The 18,217-nt window shown below is 31.6% G+C and overlaps 1 protein-coding gene across 1 annotated transcript; it reads right to left on the bottom strand.

The window, feature by feature from the left end:
• Positions 1 to 1,799: 1,799 nt before the first annotated feature.
• LOC107069152 (uncharacterized) lies at positions 1,800 to 4,970 on the bottom strand. Its single transcript, XM_089170189.1, has 2 exons — positions 3,680 to 4,970; positions 1,800 to 2,277 (listed from the first exon to the last, which is right to left on the bottom strand). The coding sequence occupies exons 1-2, from the start codon at positions 4,350 to 4,352 to the stop codon at positions 1,922 to 1,924; spliced, it is 1,029 nt and encodes a 342-aa protein (XP_089026315.1). The 5' UTR covers positions 4,353 to 4,970; the 3' UTR covers positions 1,800 to 1,921.
• Between the last annotated feature and the right edge of the window lie 13,247 nt (positions 4,971 to 18,217).

Genomic DNA, 18,217 nt, shown 5'->3' with positions numbered 1-18,217 from the left:
AAAACACGTTTCTAAACTAGTCCTATCGAGTGTCATCACCGACACGTTCCAGTTATCGTTTCTCCTCTTTCTCTCTCTCTCTCTCTCCCTCAAAATACACTGGGTGGCTCGGTAATTTAGGACCAATTAGAAGACGACCAAACGACCGACCTTGTCATCCTTCTCTTTTGAAATAAAGTCTACTCGAGTTAGTTTATTTTAATTATGGGATTAGAATTTATTCGATAAAAGATTTACCTTTCTAAAGAGATTATTTGTTTCATTTATATAATAGTACTTCATTCTGTAATTGTTAAAATGTTAAGTAAATTCATTGCGTCATGCTTACGTTAGATATGTACGACAATGGTTTTCTTGTAGTTGTTTTTTAAGTAGCTATTTTGAGAATAGGATAAATACGTTTCTCACATATTAAGAGAAAATACATGGTTCTAGAAAAGGTAAAAACGACCTTCTTATAAGTATAAATAGATATTTTAGGATAAGCGAAGATGTTTCTCTGTTAGGTAAAAGTATAAGAAATGTTATCCTCTGTTGCTATGAACAATATAGAGAAGTATGTATTTGAAGAAGTGAGAGAGTTTTGTGTGTGAATGCTTTAGGACATACGTGATTTCAAAAACATCGATATAAGTCAGTGTAAATAAATATGTTGGAATGAACGCTTGTAATAAAGATGTTGGAATAAACAGTAAGATAATTTAAAAATAATATATATATATATATTATTATAGAATATAAAATATATTTTATAATGGATTATTTTATATATTATTAATTATATAAGATATATTTTTTGTGTTTATTTATTTTATACATGGATAAATTGAAAAGATTTGAATTTAACATAGAAAGAATTTTTTTTCGGTCTAACTCACTTTATTTAAAAATAACATAAAAGATTTCTTTTTTTATAGAGGATCAAAACTTTTTAAGCCATTGTCGTATATTATTATAATATATTATATATAAATTATAAAATATATTTTATATTAATTTATTTTATATATTTTATTATTATTATTATTTACTTATTGATTTATTTATTTATTTAATATATTTTATCAGAATTAATTCAAAGGATTGGATATTATAATCTAGTAGAAACATATTGGTATCATTTAAATGGATTTAATCATTAACGAATATGATAGCGACATTAGAATAAAAGGATTACATATTGATCGTTAAAAAAACTATCGAGAGACATGTTATAGTGATTGTATTAGACATTACAGAAAAAATTTAATTCTACAACTATAATGCGTGTACATATAATTCAATAAGGTAACGTAAGTCTAGGGAAGAATATACAAGGTGAGATCATTTCTTATTCATTTAAAACGATACACATACATGTATACATACATTCACACATACATACAGACATGCATACATTTACTTAGCTTGATAACTCGCGACATGTTGCTACTAAAATTAATTTCCTATCATACATATGCACAAAACTAGTTACATAACTACCTACAATTTATTTAATATATTTACAATTTATTCACAAAGAAGATAATAAATAATTGAAAAATTAACGAAACACTTTGAATTTACATTTATAAAATATAAACTCTTTTTATTTTTTAACAATTAATTCTATCGATTATTTTCTTTTAATGTAGAATTTTATTAACAAATTAAAATTTCTTTAAAATAAAATAATCTAAAATGAATATTTTAATATCTAAATACAAATATAGCTGATTAATATCTCAGATAAATTGCATCTAATTTAATTTTTTTAATTCATAAAGTTAAATTTCATATTCTATCCTTTTCATATTCTTTGTTGATCATAAATACAAATGAAAAATTTATGATATTAAATATAATTATATATATCTAATTTTTAGAGACAGTATCTCTAAAATTGTTCCAATTATAAATTTTTTATATATTTATTTCCTTTTCACTGTGAATTATTTTGAGGTGAAACAATTTCTTCGCCATCCTCATCGACCGGTACAGTTGAGTGATTGTAAAGTCCTTGGGCCATCAACTGTAGAGCTAATGGATTTTTCTGTCCACTGGCTTTCTTGATCTTAGCCCTCTTGTTTTGAAACCATATTTTAATTTGTGCCTCGTTTAATCCAAGATCCCTCGATAGTTGTTGCCTTCGTATCTCAGTCAAATATCGATTCTCAGCAAATTCTTTTTTAAGTCTTGACAATTGTTCGTTACTGAATGCCGTTCTTGGTCGTTTCTCCTCGGGGGATCCACTCTTTGGACCACCTTGTGAACGTTTCACTCTTCTCGTTCTTGGCCCTACACAAAAATTCACACAAAAAAATCTTTTTATTCCCTTTTAAAAATAGAAAAGCTATAAATTAAGTATGTAAAATATTTAACGAAATTATCGTAAAAAAGAATTTCATCTCTGATCAAAAATTCGGTAGCCGAAAAGTATTTCTAAATTTTCGTATATCTGTTTACGATCGTTAACAGTTCATACAATTCTCACGTATATTTTCTCGTCAACTATGAACACACGATAGTTTGTCGATGAATATTTATAAGTCCGATGTTCAATTTCGAAATTTAAATGCTGGAATACTAAACTTCTCTTGTGGAATGTGCTTTCGAAGAAATGAGTCATATACATAATATATAAATATATTTATAAATATAAAGGAAAGAAATAAAGAAAGAAATATAAGAAAAGCTTGATAAAACATATAAATTCGGAGCGTCAAGTTTGATTAAAAAAGCGTACTCATGATATACAACTTTTGTGCACGCCATCGCGTTCATTAGCAGCGTATCAAATTAATTTGCACGCTCGTGGAATAAATAATTAATCGCGACGGGACATCGATGCTCGATATTTATCAACGATTTACATTCGCGCCTTCCTATTCGATCTTGACCATAACGAAAGGAAGGAAGGAAGATAGGGAAAAGGTTAGGGGATTGTATGAAGTACGCTATCGAAAAATAAATGAAATATTTTCGATATCGTAACTAAACACACCTAACCGTATAAGAATCCATTTGAAAACTATTAGATAAAAAGAAAATCTCTGATTAGAATCTATTATTTAATCTCCGTTTCTATTTCTCTCTCTCTCTCTCTCTCTCTCTCTCTCTCTCTTTTTACTGTTTTGCATTTACCTAATTAAAGGAAAGTTCAATCTCGAGGCTCGTGTAGAAATACAAGTCCGATAGGAATGTGTAATTAGTAAACACGTTTATCGGCATCGTGAAAGCTCCGGACCACCCCGGTGCGAAGATCGAGAGGTTGCTGATGGTGGTAAAGGTGGCGGAGGTGCAATAGTGCATATATGTGGGTCAGCCGGTAATCGTAAAGAATGAAAGATAGAAAAAAAGAGAGAGAGAGAAAGAAATAGAAAAAGAAAAAAAAAGAAAATAAGAAATAGTAAATGGAGGATATAGGTTCTAGACTATTAAGTCCTGCGAACAAAGACAGGTGGTATCGAACGTCAACCCTCCGTCCTAAAAAAGTGTTAGAAGACTTAGAATTATGTTCAAACTGTGTTATATATATATACGACCTGTAGAGTAATAGAAATACTTGGGTTTTCTTGAAGGAATATTCCATTATTCATGTATTTATAGATTATTGTGATCACCAGGATTGCTTATTTCATGGTAAAAGTTTATAAAGGATCGATTTTAACTAGGAAAGAAAAGGTTGAATGGGACTCACCGGAAGAGGGTCTGTCGGAGTACCTCGTACAGTAGACCCAGGCAGGCCAAAGAGTTCCATTGTTTCCATTTTGTGTAAGGTTATTGACGTTAGTAGTCGCACTTTCACCGCTAACCGATTCGGTTCCGACAGTAGAAGAAACCGAACTCAAGGAAGGAGTGCTACCTGTGATAGAGCTACCTGTCACTGAGCTCCTATTGCTTGCCAGACTCGCCAGACTAACCAGACTTTCTACGCTTCCACTTCTACTGAGACCACAATGCGACGGACAAGAAGAATCCCTTTCCCGATTCACAAGAGGCGAAATATGAGAGGATTGTGGGGATAACCTATTGTTAATTGTGTTTACCGACGATGTGCTCACAGTAAGATCACGTGGAACTGGAATAGATGTTGTGGAATTGTGGTACGTGGGCACACTTAAGCTGATTTTTTCTGTTCCTTTTGTATTTAAAATAGCTTTCTTTCCAAAATCGGGCCGAAGTATATTATCAACGCTAAATCTTAAAGCTGTTTCTTCATTTTCTTCCTTACTAAGTTTATCCAGTTTATCCGCGTCTTCGATTGATTTATCACGATGAGGATGATTATGATGATGATGATGATGATGATGATGATGATGATGATGATGACGAGGAGGACTAACATTCCCCAATCCAAAAAGAATACCCATACTGACGAAAAAAACACTACTTTTTCGATGATTTATTCCAAGTCAATTGTTGTCCTTAATATTCCTTTTTCCTTCACTTGAAAAGAAATCTTCAGCTTTTCAATGCTATATTTAAAACAATCAAGTGAATATCACTCCACGACACTAATGTTCTTTGTAATTCTCTTCTTGTCACAGACTGTCCTTCAAGAAACACACTTTCCCTTTCTGTCTCTATTTCTATCTTCCTCTCTTTCTTTTTTTTTTCTCTCTCTCTCTCTCTCCCTCTCTCTCTCTTTATATATATATATATGTATTATATAAATTATATATATAATATAGAGATATACATATATACATATATATCTCTATATATATGTACATATATCTCTATATATAATTTCTTCTTTCTCTTTGTTTTTCTCAAACGTCACAGGATAATTTCAATGACAGTAATCTCAAAGAAACAATATTGTGTCATCGTAAAGTATTCAAAACAAATTTAAGTTGAAATGATACTCTCTACTGTAATCTTCAAAATATTCATACTATCTTTCTCTTTCTCTTTCTCTCTCTCTCTCTCTCTCCTTCTCTCTCTCTTCCTTTCCCTCTCTCCTTCTCCCACCCTCTGTTTATCTTTCGTTCACTCTCTCCCTCCCTCACCCTCTCTCTCTCTTTTGTTCTTTCTGGTTCAAAATTGAACCTGGATCGTGTCCAAAGAAAAGAGAACGCGAGTCTTAGATGGAGGCTTTTCCCGAGGTTTCCGAGCACTCTTAGCGAGTGCTGTGACGGGTCTGACTGGCTGTCCATCCGTCGCTCAGTGATGTCTAAACTAGGGGACTTCTGAGTCCCTACTTACGGGCTTTCCCGTTCCTCTCTCGTCCTCTCGTTCCCTCTCTCCTTTCATCTCTCTCTCTCTGTCTCTCTCTCTCTAATACCCCCCCGAATACCCCTGTTCACTCCTCCTACGCGAGAACTCCGAGTGCAGTGCACTAGACACCCTTCGATTGTATCTCTATTAACTCTCAGCTCGTAAACTCCGCCCACTGGAGAACGTATCACCCTACCGCGAGGTTCCTTTTGCGTTTACCCCCACTACTAGCACCAATGGCACCGGTAGTAGGGGACTCGTCCAGAAAATCAACCCTAACCTATGTACTCACACTCTTCTTTCTCACTCACTCTCTTTCTCTCTTTTTCTATCCATCTATCTGTATATGCATCTATTTATAATATCCTATCTCTATTTTTCTCTTTGAATTTTTATCTCTAAACTCATGTTATAAATCTTTCGGTATAAGAGACGAGACGGGAGGAGACTAGACAAGACGATCAACTTCGATTAAAATATTCTATCTTGGTGTGGAACGAATCGATAGTATTCGCCTCTTGATAGCCGTGATAGATCGACGACAATCGTGTCATCTCATTTTTTGCAATATTATGAAGAGAGTCATATGCATGCCATCTAAATGATTTTATATGTCAAAACTTATGCGAATAATAAGTATTGGAATCCATTTTAAAAGGAAAAATGAATTCTATAGGCTCGATCAAATATTTTTTTTATTATTCGATTAAGTTCGTGGTTTGATTGTTTTTTTTTGTCTTACGTTTGTTATTTTTTTTTAATTACTTTCAGAAATAAAAAAGAGTGAGATAAATAAAGAAACAGAGAGAGAAAGATAGACTGAAAAACAAAGTTAAGAAGATACGTGGAATATTCTGCGCCAATGCGATGAGAAAATTTAATTCTCCCCCTCCTAAGGGTCTAAATAATCCCCACTATCAAACATCGATCGAGTCTCGCCCACATTCTTGCCCCTCCCTATGATAGTCACGCCCACAATCTACCCCTACCACATTGAAGACGACCACTACTCCATATTTTTGTTCCTCCCCACTGTGACGTCTTGTCTGACCAGATCCAGCTGGCTAATTCATTTCTTCGAGTTCCCAACTTCTCCTATCTTCTTCCTTCTTCAATTTTTTATCTTCTTCCTCTGTCTATATATATGTGTATATATCACTCTATCTCTCTACCTGTCTTTCTCTTTTTTTCTCTCTTGTTTCCCTATCCACTTTTTGTTCGTCATGGATGCAATTGTCCAAGATAAACGTCACGAATTGCATCCTAAAGAAAATTTACACGAACACCGTCGGATATGTTCCATTCCTTTTCCTATTCTTCTCTTTCTCTTTCTTTCATCCTTTTTTAAGGACTGCTTTAAGAAAAGGATGAATTATCCTACAAGAGCTATCGATATTCTTGTCTTCTCTTAAGTGAGTCAATCCTTCTAATCGATTTCAATTATTACTCGAGTAACTCAATTTAGGAATTTATTAATACCAATATACAGGATGTCCCAAAAGAAACTTTACACTTCACAAAAAATTATCAAAATTAATTTAACTAATAGAATTTCATTATTTTGTTAATTTTTTATTCAAAGATATGAATCTTCCAGCTACAATGTTCTTGAATAAGTATGGGTTAATTTATTGTGTCTTATATTTAAATACCTGCCGTAGATAAATTTCAAAATCTATAATTTCCTAAAGTAACTTTTTGGGGCCTCTGTGAAGATTTTTTTTTCATCCACATATTACAAATCAGCATGACTCGTAAAAATGAATAAATATTTAGACTTGGAAGTGAATTTATCGTGATCAAACTCGTACTAGTTCTAAGATTATTCTAATCTGATTGAAGCATATCTTCGATCTCTTTTGTAATGGACAATTTGAAATATTAACCTATGAACATTTAATCACGACAATACCATATTATTTTCATCATTTCCATACCTCTAACACATTACTTACAATTACTTAACGCGCAAAGTGAATTATTTTCGAACATTTTCGAACACGCGAATAGATGCTCAAGATATTCCGGCATTTAAAAAGATCCTCATAATTATAACACGATGAGTGTTATTTCATGCAAATGACGAACAATGGACGGTGAGTTCAACGTCGACTATTACTTCAAAAATGTCGTTCTATTTGTCATTTAATATATCGAAATTATAAAAATAATTAATTAACTAGTCTTACGATAATCATACAAAAATATTTCCGAACATATAAATAATAAGAATGATGATGACGATGATAATCCGTATCAAAAATATCATATTTTTATACTTATACAAGACCACAAAAATTACCACAATCATTAATATTACAAATTTTTATTCAAAATATTACATATCTTATATCAGAAAAAAAGGAAATAGATAAAACCAACAATTTTTAATATTACAAAAATTTTCAATAACAAGTCGACCGATCCGGTAGCGATAAGAATGGTAATAATAATAGTAATTATCATCAATTAGCGCGAGAATCAATTATTGTAAAAAAACAAAAAAGAAATTGCTTAACATACACAGATACGTATTAAAAAGCGAGGAATTCGATAGAAGGAGGGTGGTAAAGGGGAGGCAGATATATTTTATTTAAATTAGAACTCGTCTCGGTAAGAAGGCGATTGGCCGTAACGAAGGCACTTAAATCAAATGGTGAGCAAGTTGGGAGGTGATAGCAGGGATCGAGCGATTCCCTCGTGGCAGCTCGTAAAAGGCGATTTGTCTTTGCCCCATCCCATTAACGCGCGTTAAACGTTTTATCTAATTATATCGAATCAGATCGTAGCAGGAGATTGTCTACGTTAGTTACACGTAGGTTGTATATACATAACTTCTACGTGGTAATTATCTTAAAAGAGTTTGAACTATCTTTACCAAAGAAAGAGAAAGAGAAAGAGTAAGACAGACTGCTGCTCTTTTTCTCTTTTTAATGGAATTTAAAGCAGCCAAGAGAGAAGTTGCGAGAAATTAAACGATTTTAAAACCACACAGATGACATTCAGGTTAAGATCGTGAGCTCATTTCGTTTATATAAAAGCTAACGAGCGTGCAGGTAATATCGTATGTGTATGGGTTTTTATACGTCTGTGAGAAAAAGAGACAAAAAGAGACAGAGGAAGGAATGATAAAAACTTGCATTTAAGTTTTAACAGTATTTTTCAAGGTAGATATATTCAGATCTTTATTTTCCTATCAAAATCTTGTTTCTTTTATTTATTCAATTATTTTTTTTTATTGTTATTTATACAGTGGTAGGTTAACAAGTCTTGAGCTTAACAACACTGTACAGTAGGTCCTCTACTTTCGCACATAATTGGTTCCTGAAAGTGTGCGCGAATGTTGAATGTTCGAAAATACAGGGATGTAACAAAAGATGCACCAAAAACTGTGTTTTAAAGTATTTATCTAAATTAGCAAAACACGTTAACGCACGCTCTAATACAAGACTGAAACTATTTTGTTCTCTTTATCCGAACAACATTGTCATCTGATGGCTAGTATTATGTCCCCTGAGAGGGGATATCCAATCGCAGAGAATTAAATAATTGAATCTAAAAATGTGCGAAATAGCGAATTATGCGAAAATCGGAGGCCGCCTGTAATTTGAAATTAATATCTTTAAAAAAGAAGGACAAATATATCTAACAATTTTATTGATAAGCCAACTTGGATGTTTTATTTAATTCATTTCATTTCTCTATAAAACAACTTTTGAAAGACCTTGTATATAAGTAATTTTATATAATATCTAAAAAAAAAAATGAAAGAGAAATTCTTTTATGGCACGTAATACGATTTATGTATGGTTTATTGGATAATAAATAATAACGATTAAGCATGTCGACTTACGAACTTGGCCTACCGTAAACTTAACGAATTATCGAAGTCTGTTTTTAAAAGCTGTAAGTGTTACGAGCTTAGGCCAGTTTTATTAATGACCAAGTGTACTAGCCTACTCGAACAGAAAAAGAGAGAATGAGTGCAGGTACCAACCACCAGCTGTTGTTGTAATATACCTGAGTACTTACCGAGTACAAAGCGATCGTTAGAAGTAATACCTTAACCTCGATAAGATTCATGTTAAGAACAATAATAGAGATAGCTGTTATAAATAAAACTAATGTGTCTATCTATCTATATATCCGGTCCTCGTAAAACATAACACACAACCATAACCAGGTTTAGTACCAATTTCCAATTGGAACGTTAGTCATGCCAAACAGGGGTCTCTTTGGTATTATCTCTTTCGCACAATAGGTATTCATATATGTATACGAGCAGAGAACCCTATAACGAGAACATTTTGTTCGTATATTAAAGTCGGGTTAGAATTTTATAAAAAAGGGTCTACGAGAAAGTCGTTGGTTTGTTCAATAAATCTTGCCTAAGTAGAAAATTTATGTATATATATGATATTATGCTTAAGTGTATTGAATATTGTACGAAGGTTGATAAAAAGTTTTGAAATAATTATTTTCTAAAAGTTTTGATACTATGTCGATAAATAAAAAGGAGTTTAATAATTATATATAAATATATTGTAGTCAACAAACAAAAAATAAAGAAACTACTTCAGAAAATTTTATAACACATAACACGGATTTCGATAGTACTATTAATTAGATAAGCTGAAAAGTATATTAAATAAAATTTTCTGTTTTAAATATTAAAAATCAATTAATTCTATATATATTGAATACTTTTTTCTATCAGCATTCAAGGATTTGTTAGAAAATTGCAACATTCGAAAGTTTTACTTAGGATTAGAAATAAATTCAAAACGTTCGTTAGTGAGTTCACTAAATGTTTACAGTAATAGACTTAAAAGAACGTAAATAGTACTTAGAAAAAAAATAAAATGACTTTAATGACAGAAGTAGAGATAAGTCTTAGGTTCCTACGTGGATCGATGACATTTTTTCGTTCTTGTCAAAAAAGAATAGAGAAGTAGGGGAAAAAGAATGAAAGAGAGAAAAAAAGAAATAGAGAAAGAGAGAGAGAGAGAAAGGACCGATCATTATTCCCCGAACGCGATTTGTAAACGGGTTCTATTTATGGCACTGCAAACTCTATAATCAGCCGAGCGCAGGGCCGACGACTTATTTAGAATAATTAATACGAGGCTGAGCTGGTGAACCAGTCACTGACCAATCAGAAACTTCCTTACCCTACCACAAGCGCGTCTGAGGGGAAACGATAGGCGTAACTTGATTTTAGCCACGCCCACCGCCTCTCAACCTTGCATGCAACTTCGCGTGCCTATCTTTCCTCTCTTCCCTGTTTTTATACTTTCCTTCCCCTCTCCAATCCCCTACTCGATCCCCGTATCTCTTTTTCTTCCCTTTCGCCGTCGTACTAACCATCCTTTTCTATCTTATTCTAAACTCTCAAACTCACTTTTTCCAGAACAGAAACCAATGTTCTACCGAACGATGCAGAACCAAAGCAGATGAGACAACAACTGCTATCAAATCTTTCGCACTTACTTCGATAAACCTAACTCGTTTCGATACTTGAAGGAAATCATTTTTCTTTGTGACATTTTCTACAATCATCCTGAGAGTTAGCGTATCATCAATTTTCTTAAGTATAACCATTGGACGAGGAATAACATAAATTTGAAAATTCGTAGATATTTACTACGAATGACGTGAAAAATGTGCCATATATATATATATATATATATATATATATATATATATATATCTTCTTTAGTAAATAGTACATCACTTTTGAGATGTTCAAAGAGAGAAAAACAAAGGAAAAATTAATAGGAAAAAGAATATGAAGGTTGTCCGACGGAAGGAGACGTAGAAAATGAAAGGGCAGAATTGTGAAGGTCTTTTTTTACGACACACCCCAAATAGAACAACGCAGTACAAAACGATGAAATTCCCCTAATCCAGTTCATAAACACTCTGTGACCACACCCACTTTCCCAAAGAACTAAGAAACAAGGGTGCTTTTTCAACCCTCTTCGATAACATCCAACACAACATCTAACACAACGTAAATGTTTCTTCTATAATCCATTTTTCGTGGTTACTTATAATATTTCTTCAATACATAAACAAATATTCATTCATTTTCTTTCTTCCTTTTTGTTCTTTTCGTACTTTTCTCTTAAACATTTTGGAAATAAAACCCTCTAGAAGATTGCTATAATATAGCACATTTCTCTGTCGCGTCGTCGCAAAGGGCGAAAGCTGAGATAATGTACACCCGGTACATGCGAAGATAATCGCACCCCAGGGAGACTTCGGGCGTGCTCGATTATGAACCGTTCTAACACGATGGGGAACCGCAAAGCGTTCCGCGTTCTACTGATTTATCGGTCCTAGGGTGATAAACGAGGCGAGTTCATCACCAGAGACGCCCAAGGAAACTCTTACACACCTTTTGCTTTTATCATGAGAAAATTTCCAATTAATTTCTACTACAATTTTTACTCTTTCTTTTCTTTTTTATCGATTTTATCTCTTTGCCAAAATAATTATTGATATAAATAATATTTTTTAACTCGAATATGAATTAAACATGAATCAAAATTTAAGCTCGATCAAAACGTTCATGATGAACATATATATATGTGTATGTGTTTATGTATGTTTATGTTAGAGAATTGTTTGGTGAAGATGCTCGTTACGTTCTCTGAAGTTGGGTGATATCCGTATTCATTAGAATATAAGAGAAGATCCAGAGGGAGTCGGAAAGGTTTGCCCACGTGGGCAACAAGCCATATTCGGATTGGAAGGAAGGTGGTGGATCACAGGGAACACGCACCACACCGTCTCCTTCCTCTCCAACTACCAGCCCTAAGGATTTACATGTATGCTAAAGTGACCGGGCGTTCTCCGATTTAAGACCAGTTCGCGTTACAATACCTTAAGCGGTATCGCACAATCAAACACGGCCGTACATTTATCCCCACTCCTTTCATTCTCAATGATATAAATAAAGAAAGAAAAAGAAAAAAGAAAAAGAAGAAGTAAAAAGATGAAATAAAAGGATGCAATAAAAGGAAAGAAGAAAAGGAGAGTCGCGAGAGCACACGCGAGAAATATCATATTTTCTAGACGATCGTAAATCCAAATATACAAGAGGAGGAAAGAGTGAAAGAGAGAGAGAGAGAGAGAGAGAGAGAAAGAAAGAGATACCTTACGTATTTTACATAACTCGACGAGTAATTTATTCCCGAGCGATAAATATAGCTATTCCTTTGCGCATCTTTATTCGCACGATTTGTCTTGAGGAATACAGTCATTAGACGATTAGAAGACGATGGAATCACGATGGAATCCCGTCGATCCTGTTCGATCGATCGATCGTTATAATATTTCTTATCTCTCTCTTTCTCTCTCTCTCTCTCTCTCTCTCTCTCTCTCTCTCTCTCCATTTCTCTCTCTCATCAAGACGATTAAGAAATAAACATTTATAAAAAGCAAGTAATCCCTGTTGTGAAAATTATTTGTCTCTTTTATCGAAATTATTTTCTTTCTTCTTTCTATTGTTCTTTAACGATTTAATCAGTTTGAAAGAATCGTATTTTTATATTTTATTTTTGATATAAAGTGATTTCGATAATCAATTAAAAAGAAATGACAATGATTTTATTTTTTATAAAAATAATTTAAAAAATAAATGAACTACCTTATAACTATCAGTGTATTTTTTGTTGTCTAAATAATTTTTCTTTTGGTTCTTTCAACAATTCAATTACCTCGAGTCTTCTTTTCATTGATTTTCGATAGAAAGAAAGAGAGAAAGATTTAAATGTTAGGTAAGAAATAATAATGTTGATTTGAAATTCTTTTGAAAAGACGAATGATTTGTTCGTGTTTAGGTAGAAACCTTAACCGTGACGAAATCGTAGGAATCTATTTCACAGGTATAAATACATCATCTGTGATCCATCCTCGTTCCCTTTCTTGAGGCCCTTTTCCGGTAATAACAAGCTAGATGGAACGAATTGTGTTTTTAGAAAACATGCTTACCTTTTTTCCACATTTGTTGATGATGATCCCTATGTTAAAGGAAATTCACTGACATCAATCCAATGCTCGCGTATCCTTGTTAACCATCCCTTAAACCAATTTTCCTATCTTACCATCTTTCTTGAATTCTTTTCAACTTTACTTTTTACTATCCTTTTTTACTCTACTTTCCCAAACGTAAATCTTATACTAATTTTATTACGTCTTTTTTTATCACCTATTGTTATTTATACGATTATTTATTACCGCTATTTACATAATGGCTACTATTTTATTGCGAATTTATATAAATTTTATTGGTATTTTACATTTTCATTATTGTACGCACAAATTTTATTTTAATTTTAATTTTTACTTTAAGGAAACATAAATTTTTTTAAAAATTGTATTATTTTTTTTATCATTTATCATATTCATTATTTCAATTTACAGAATCATTATTATTGTATTACAAATGAAAAAAAGAATTTGATAAAAATTGTATTATTTTTATATCTTTTCAACTATTTTACAGACTATTTTCGTTATTGTAATTCATACAATAGAGAAACAATTTTATCATTCAATTACTTTATTTCTTTAAAAATAAGATATTCTCAAAAGTATGTATTCGATTAGGTATTCGACAAGAGCATCTTTTTAAGGGACACGATTCGAGATCATTATATCGTCGACATGGTCCATTGAAAGTCCAGACTGTTTTTCGATTCGTTGGCGTTAATCGCAAGATGAGTTTATTGTTTTTGTTTCTTCGAAACTTTGAGCGTTTTTCTTTGATTTATATAAAGAGAATAACTGAATAGCATTTTTTGATGCAGAAAAGCATTTAATAGTCTACTACCAAATGTCCTATGAAAATTGAAAACAGAAAGAGTTTGTTTATATTCTTACCAAAAGGTAATACATTTCATTGTTAATTTTTAATCATTAAGAGGGGTAGAGTGTGAAAACATTTACAAAAGTACTATTTTCTCATCTTTTGTTTCTTTTATTCTGTCGAAAAGAAAAAACCTAATATTTTAGTCCAGGCGGACACTTTTACTAATTTATTAAAGATTTTCGAGGTTCGTTGTCAAATTTAACAATACAGTTGAAAATAAACTTGTTGAATCATTAACTAGACGTAACGAATCGTCTGTCTCTTTTACATTCTTATAAATTTATCTCTGTTCTTGGCTAAAACTACAAGAAGTCTTACGATTTAACGCAACATTAGCTAATCAAGTAGCTGACAATGAAAGTGTTCCCGCTGTTCTAGTCAATAGTTGAGAACAATTCACAAAACCAAAAAACTGTATGAAGTGTTTTTAGCTACCGAATAGAAGAGAAAAACAGAAGCTTTGAAGTTAAGAAATATATATTCTCATTTCTAATAGAATGATCACGAAAAAGTGAAAGTCAGAGAGAATAGAATTTAGATATTTTTTTCCCCTTTCATAGGTGTAACCGAACGATAATCCTAATCCATTCAATTCTAATCCGACTTTTTTTCTATATATTATAAAGATCGTCTGAAAAATGTCGAATGGTTGGTTTCAGGTAGCACCTAAAAGGTAGGCAAGTCATCTTGGACAACTTGTCATTCGAATGCAAGACGTTCAGATATGTTATGCTACCTAGATAATCTCATTTTCCGTGACTAAGATGTCAAAACTTTGTCCTTTTTGACAGCTCGAAGCACTGAATTCTAAACGTTGCCTCTTGTTCCAAACGTTTTCAAGAAAAATGACACGAAGAGTTTAGTTGAACACAGTTTGAATGACTTTTTCTTCTTTCCGGAAATAACTATGAAGAAGAAAAATAATATTGAAAAAATATCAAGAGAAAATATTTGTTGAAAACTGCAATTTTAGAATTCCTCCTTTCGTAATTTTTCAACCCTTAAACAAATTTTCTACTATAAATATTAGAAAGATTAACGTAGGTTCGTATTTCTTTTTCTTTCTTTAAAAATAACAGGAAAATTTCTGAACACAAAAATTCATAAGATCTTACAACCTCGTAAATCGTGATACCTGAACAATCTTTATTATAAATAAATAATATAAAATAAAAATAACAATACAAATCGTGATAGATTTACATTTTTCTGTTCTCTTTTAAAATTGTAATAAAAAAAATTAGAATATTTATAAAGTCCAACAATTTTATCAGCAATCGCGTTTAACACGTTTTGTTTCCTTTTAACAATAAGAAACGATAAATTTACGATTGGAAGAACTAGAAGAAGTATGGGATTTACAAAGAAACATACCTGCTATTTCAATTTAGTTCCATTTTGAAAACACGACCCAAAGTCGTTTATCCTTAGGGAATAGGGAATGATCCTATGCTTAAAAAGTCAAAAGTCACTTTCTGACGTTCATATTGTTCCTACTACTACTACTAAAAAAAAAATTGTATGAAAAGATTAAAGTTACTTGAAAAGACGGTTCTATTCTATCTTTTATTTTGTATTTTTTTTCTTTTTCTTTCACATTTTCTAGACATGTTTACTAATCCCGATCCCTCACCCTGTCTATTTCCTCAACCATTCTTATTTTTGAAGAAAACATCCCCATTCTAAATGAGATACCATAAGTCGATTTAACTCCTGTCACAACAGATCTTTATTTTCTTTCGTATGTTTCAAAAATCGTAGAAATGTAAAATATAAAAAAGATTTATTTTGTTCAGACATTAGTTAAGTAAAAAATATTCTTCTAAAATATTGAAGCAATGGGTCAAGTCAATGGGTCAAGGTTAACTATTTAACTTTTCTATAATAAAATCAAGACCAATCTTGTGGTTTAGATAAACGGAAAAAGGAAAAGTATTGAATCGGAAAATCATCTGGAATTTGTCTGTTCTTTTTTAAATTTGTTTATCGAATATACATGAAACAATTACCTAAATGAATTTACAAGCTATTTGAATAAATTATTCATGAGAAATTTTCATTTTCACACTGTCTTTCATTTAAAAAATAATTAGATTTAAAATTTTGTTTAAATTACGGATTAAAAAATTAATTAATAAGATGAAAATCTTTTTATATGTATTTTATGATCTTTTCAATGCATTAAAGACGAAATTTAATTAAGTAAAAAATTAATATAAAGAGTACAAATATAAATATTATTATTTCAAAAAACAATAAATGTTTATTATAATAAATTTATTATAAATTCATTTTCAATAATATTTATTTAGATAATTTATAATAAATATTATAAATGTTCAAAAATAATATGATAAAAACCATTCGTATAACACTTTACAGTTTAAATAATGTATATTGATATAATTAAATAATAAAAATAGGTAAAAAACGATAGTTTATGAAATAGATAAAAAGATGAATCTACATTTGGTAGAGAATGGATATCTCTGTATATTTTACGATCCTGCCATTACGTTAACACGAAAGCTCGTGTATGTAAAAAGTTGATGGTCCAAAGGTTAAAAGGAATATGCGAGGACCCCCCCCCCCCCCACACACACACACACACACACAGAGTTAATAGGTAACGGCATTAATGTTCAAGAGAGATCAGCCATTCACTAAAGAAAAAAGAGAAAGATAAAGAAAAAAAGAAAGAAAGAATGAAAGAAATAATAAAAGAATATAAGAGAGAAAGAGAAAGAGAGAGAGAGAAAAAAAGACGTTTCGTATAACACTGTGAGTATGACGCGGATTATCATATGCGTTAATACAGGCGTGACGTTCAAAATGAACCTTCGAGAGAAGGTCTCTCTCTCTTTATCTTCCCCTTTTGGATATATCCAATGTGGATATCAAATTTCTCTTCTCCCTCGATTTTTTTTATTGCCTCACTAACGGTGAGTTTTCTGATGAGACACGTACTTACCTTCTGGAATTTTTTCACTCATCTTATATTTCTGTACTTTTCTTTTTTTCTTCTTTTTAGGTATGATAATTAACATAAAAAAATTTGAACGAAGTGAAGAACGTATTCCAAATGTTATTAATTTTTTTTATATGTCGTAATTCGTCTAACTTGCGAAAGTCTGTTAAATTTTTTTCTAATTTTTTATCGTCAATTTTTGTCAAAGCACCAAATTGGCAATTAAAAAACAATTTTTTTTTGTATACAAATTTATGATTTCTCAACATAGGATATTTAATTTTTTTGGGGGAGAGCGAGGCGGAAACTTATTATAATTATTTCTATAATATTCCTAGATAATTTTGTACAAAAGCCATTGTACTAATTCTTTCAAAATATTACTTTTTTCTTGAACTTGTAAAAATACAAATCTAAAAAAACTTTGAACACATCAGCATCATATTACAAATATTTGTATTTTTTCTTTCGTTTCTTATTTTCTTGAAGAATCAAAAATAAAGAGAAAAGAAAAATATGTCTTATCGGATTGAAACCAATGTACTCTACCAATACTCTATAAATATGTAATTATACTATACACAAATACACGTTCAACTTACATCGTGTAATCTCGACGATTTGATATGGATCAAAGGTGCGTCAGAATTTATCGTGAGAAAGAATAGAAGATACGAGAGGAAGATTTCTTTTTTTTCGACAGAAATAGAAGATAGATGACAATTGAAATAAAACAAATGATCCTAAGATGAAAATGGATTGATGGATAGGTGTCATTAAAGAGGTTTCTTTCCTTTCATCCTTTCGTTTCTTTTCGTATCTTTTCCATTCCTTTACTTTTTTTGTTCTTTTCTTTTCTCTCCTTTGGTTTCGTTTCGTTCCATTCATTCAAAATTGAAATTTCCAAGAATATAAGTTCCTCACAGTAGTCTTGCAGATTCCCTAGTTCCAAATGCAAAGCCACGAATGGACCTGGTTATTACGGTCTCTCTCTCTCTTTTCCTTTGGAACACTTTCGTGATTTCATCTGTGCAAGAGACTCGACTAAATTGCTTTCGAGAGATCGCTCTTAAATTCACTGGAACGAACTGAAACGACGATTTTTCATATTCTCTTTCTCTTCTTTTCCACCTTCTTCCTTTTGTTATTTTTTTTTTTGTTACTAGTCT

The sequence above is a fragment of the Polistes dominula genome, unplaced genomic scaffold, assembly GCF_049000335.1.
Source record: "Polistes dominula isolate Pdom_NZ unplaced genomic scaffold, Pdom_raw_medaka contig_15, whole genome shotgun sequence".
In the NCBI taxonomy this organism is placed as follows: domain Eukaryota; kingdom Metazoa; phylum Arthropoda; class Insecta; order Hymenoptera; family Vespidae; genus Polistes; species Polistes dominula.
Note: the sequence above shows the minus strand (reverse complement) of the source record. Positions and strands in the feature narration are given on the sequence as shown.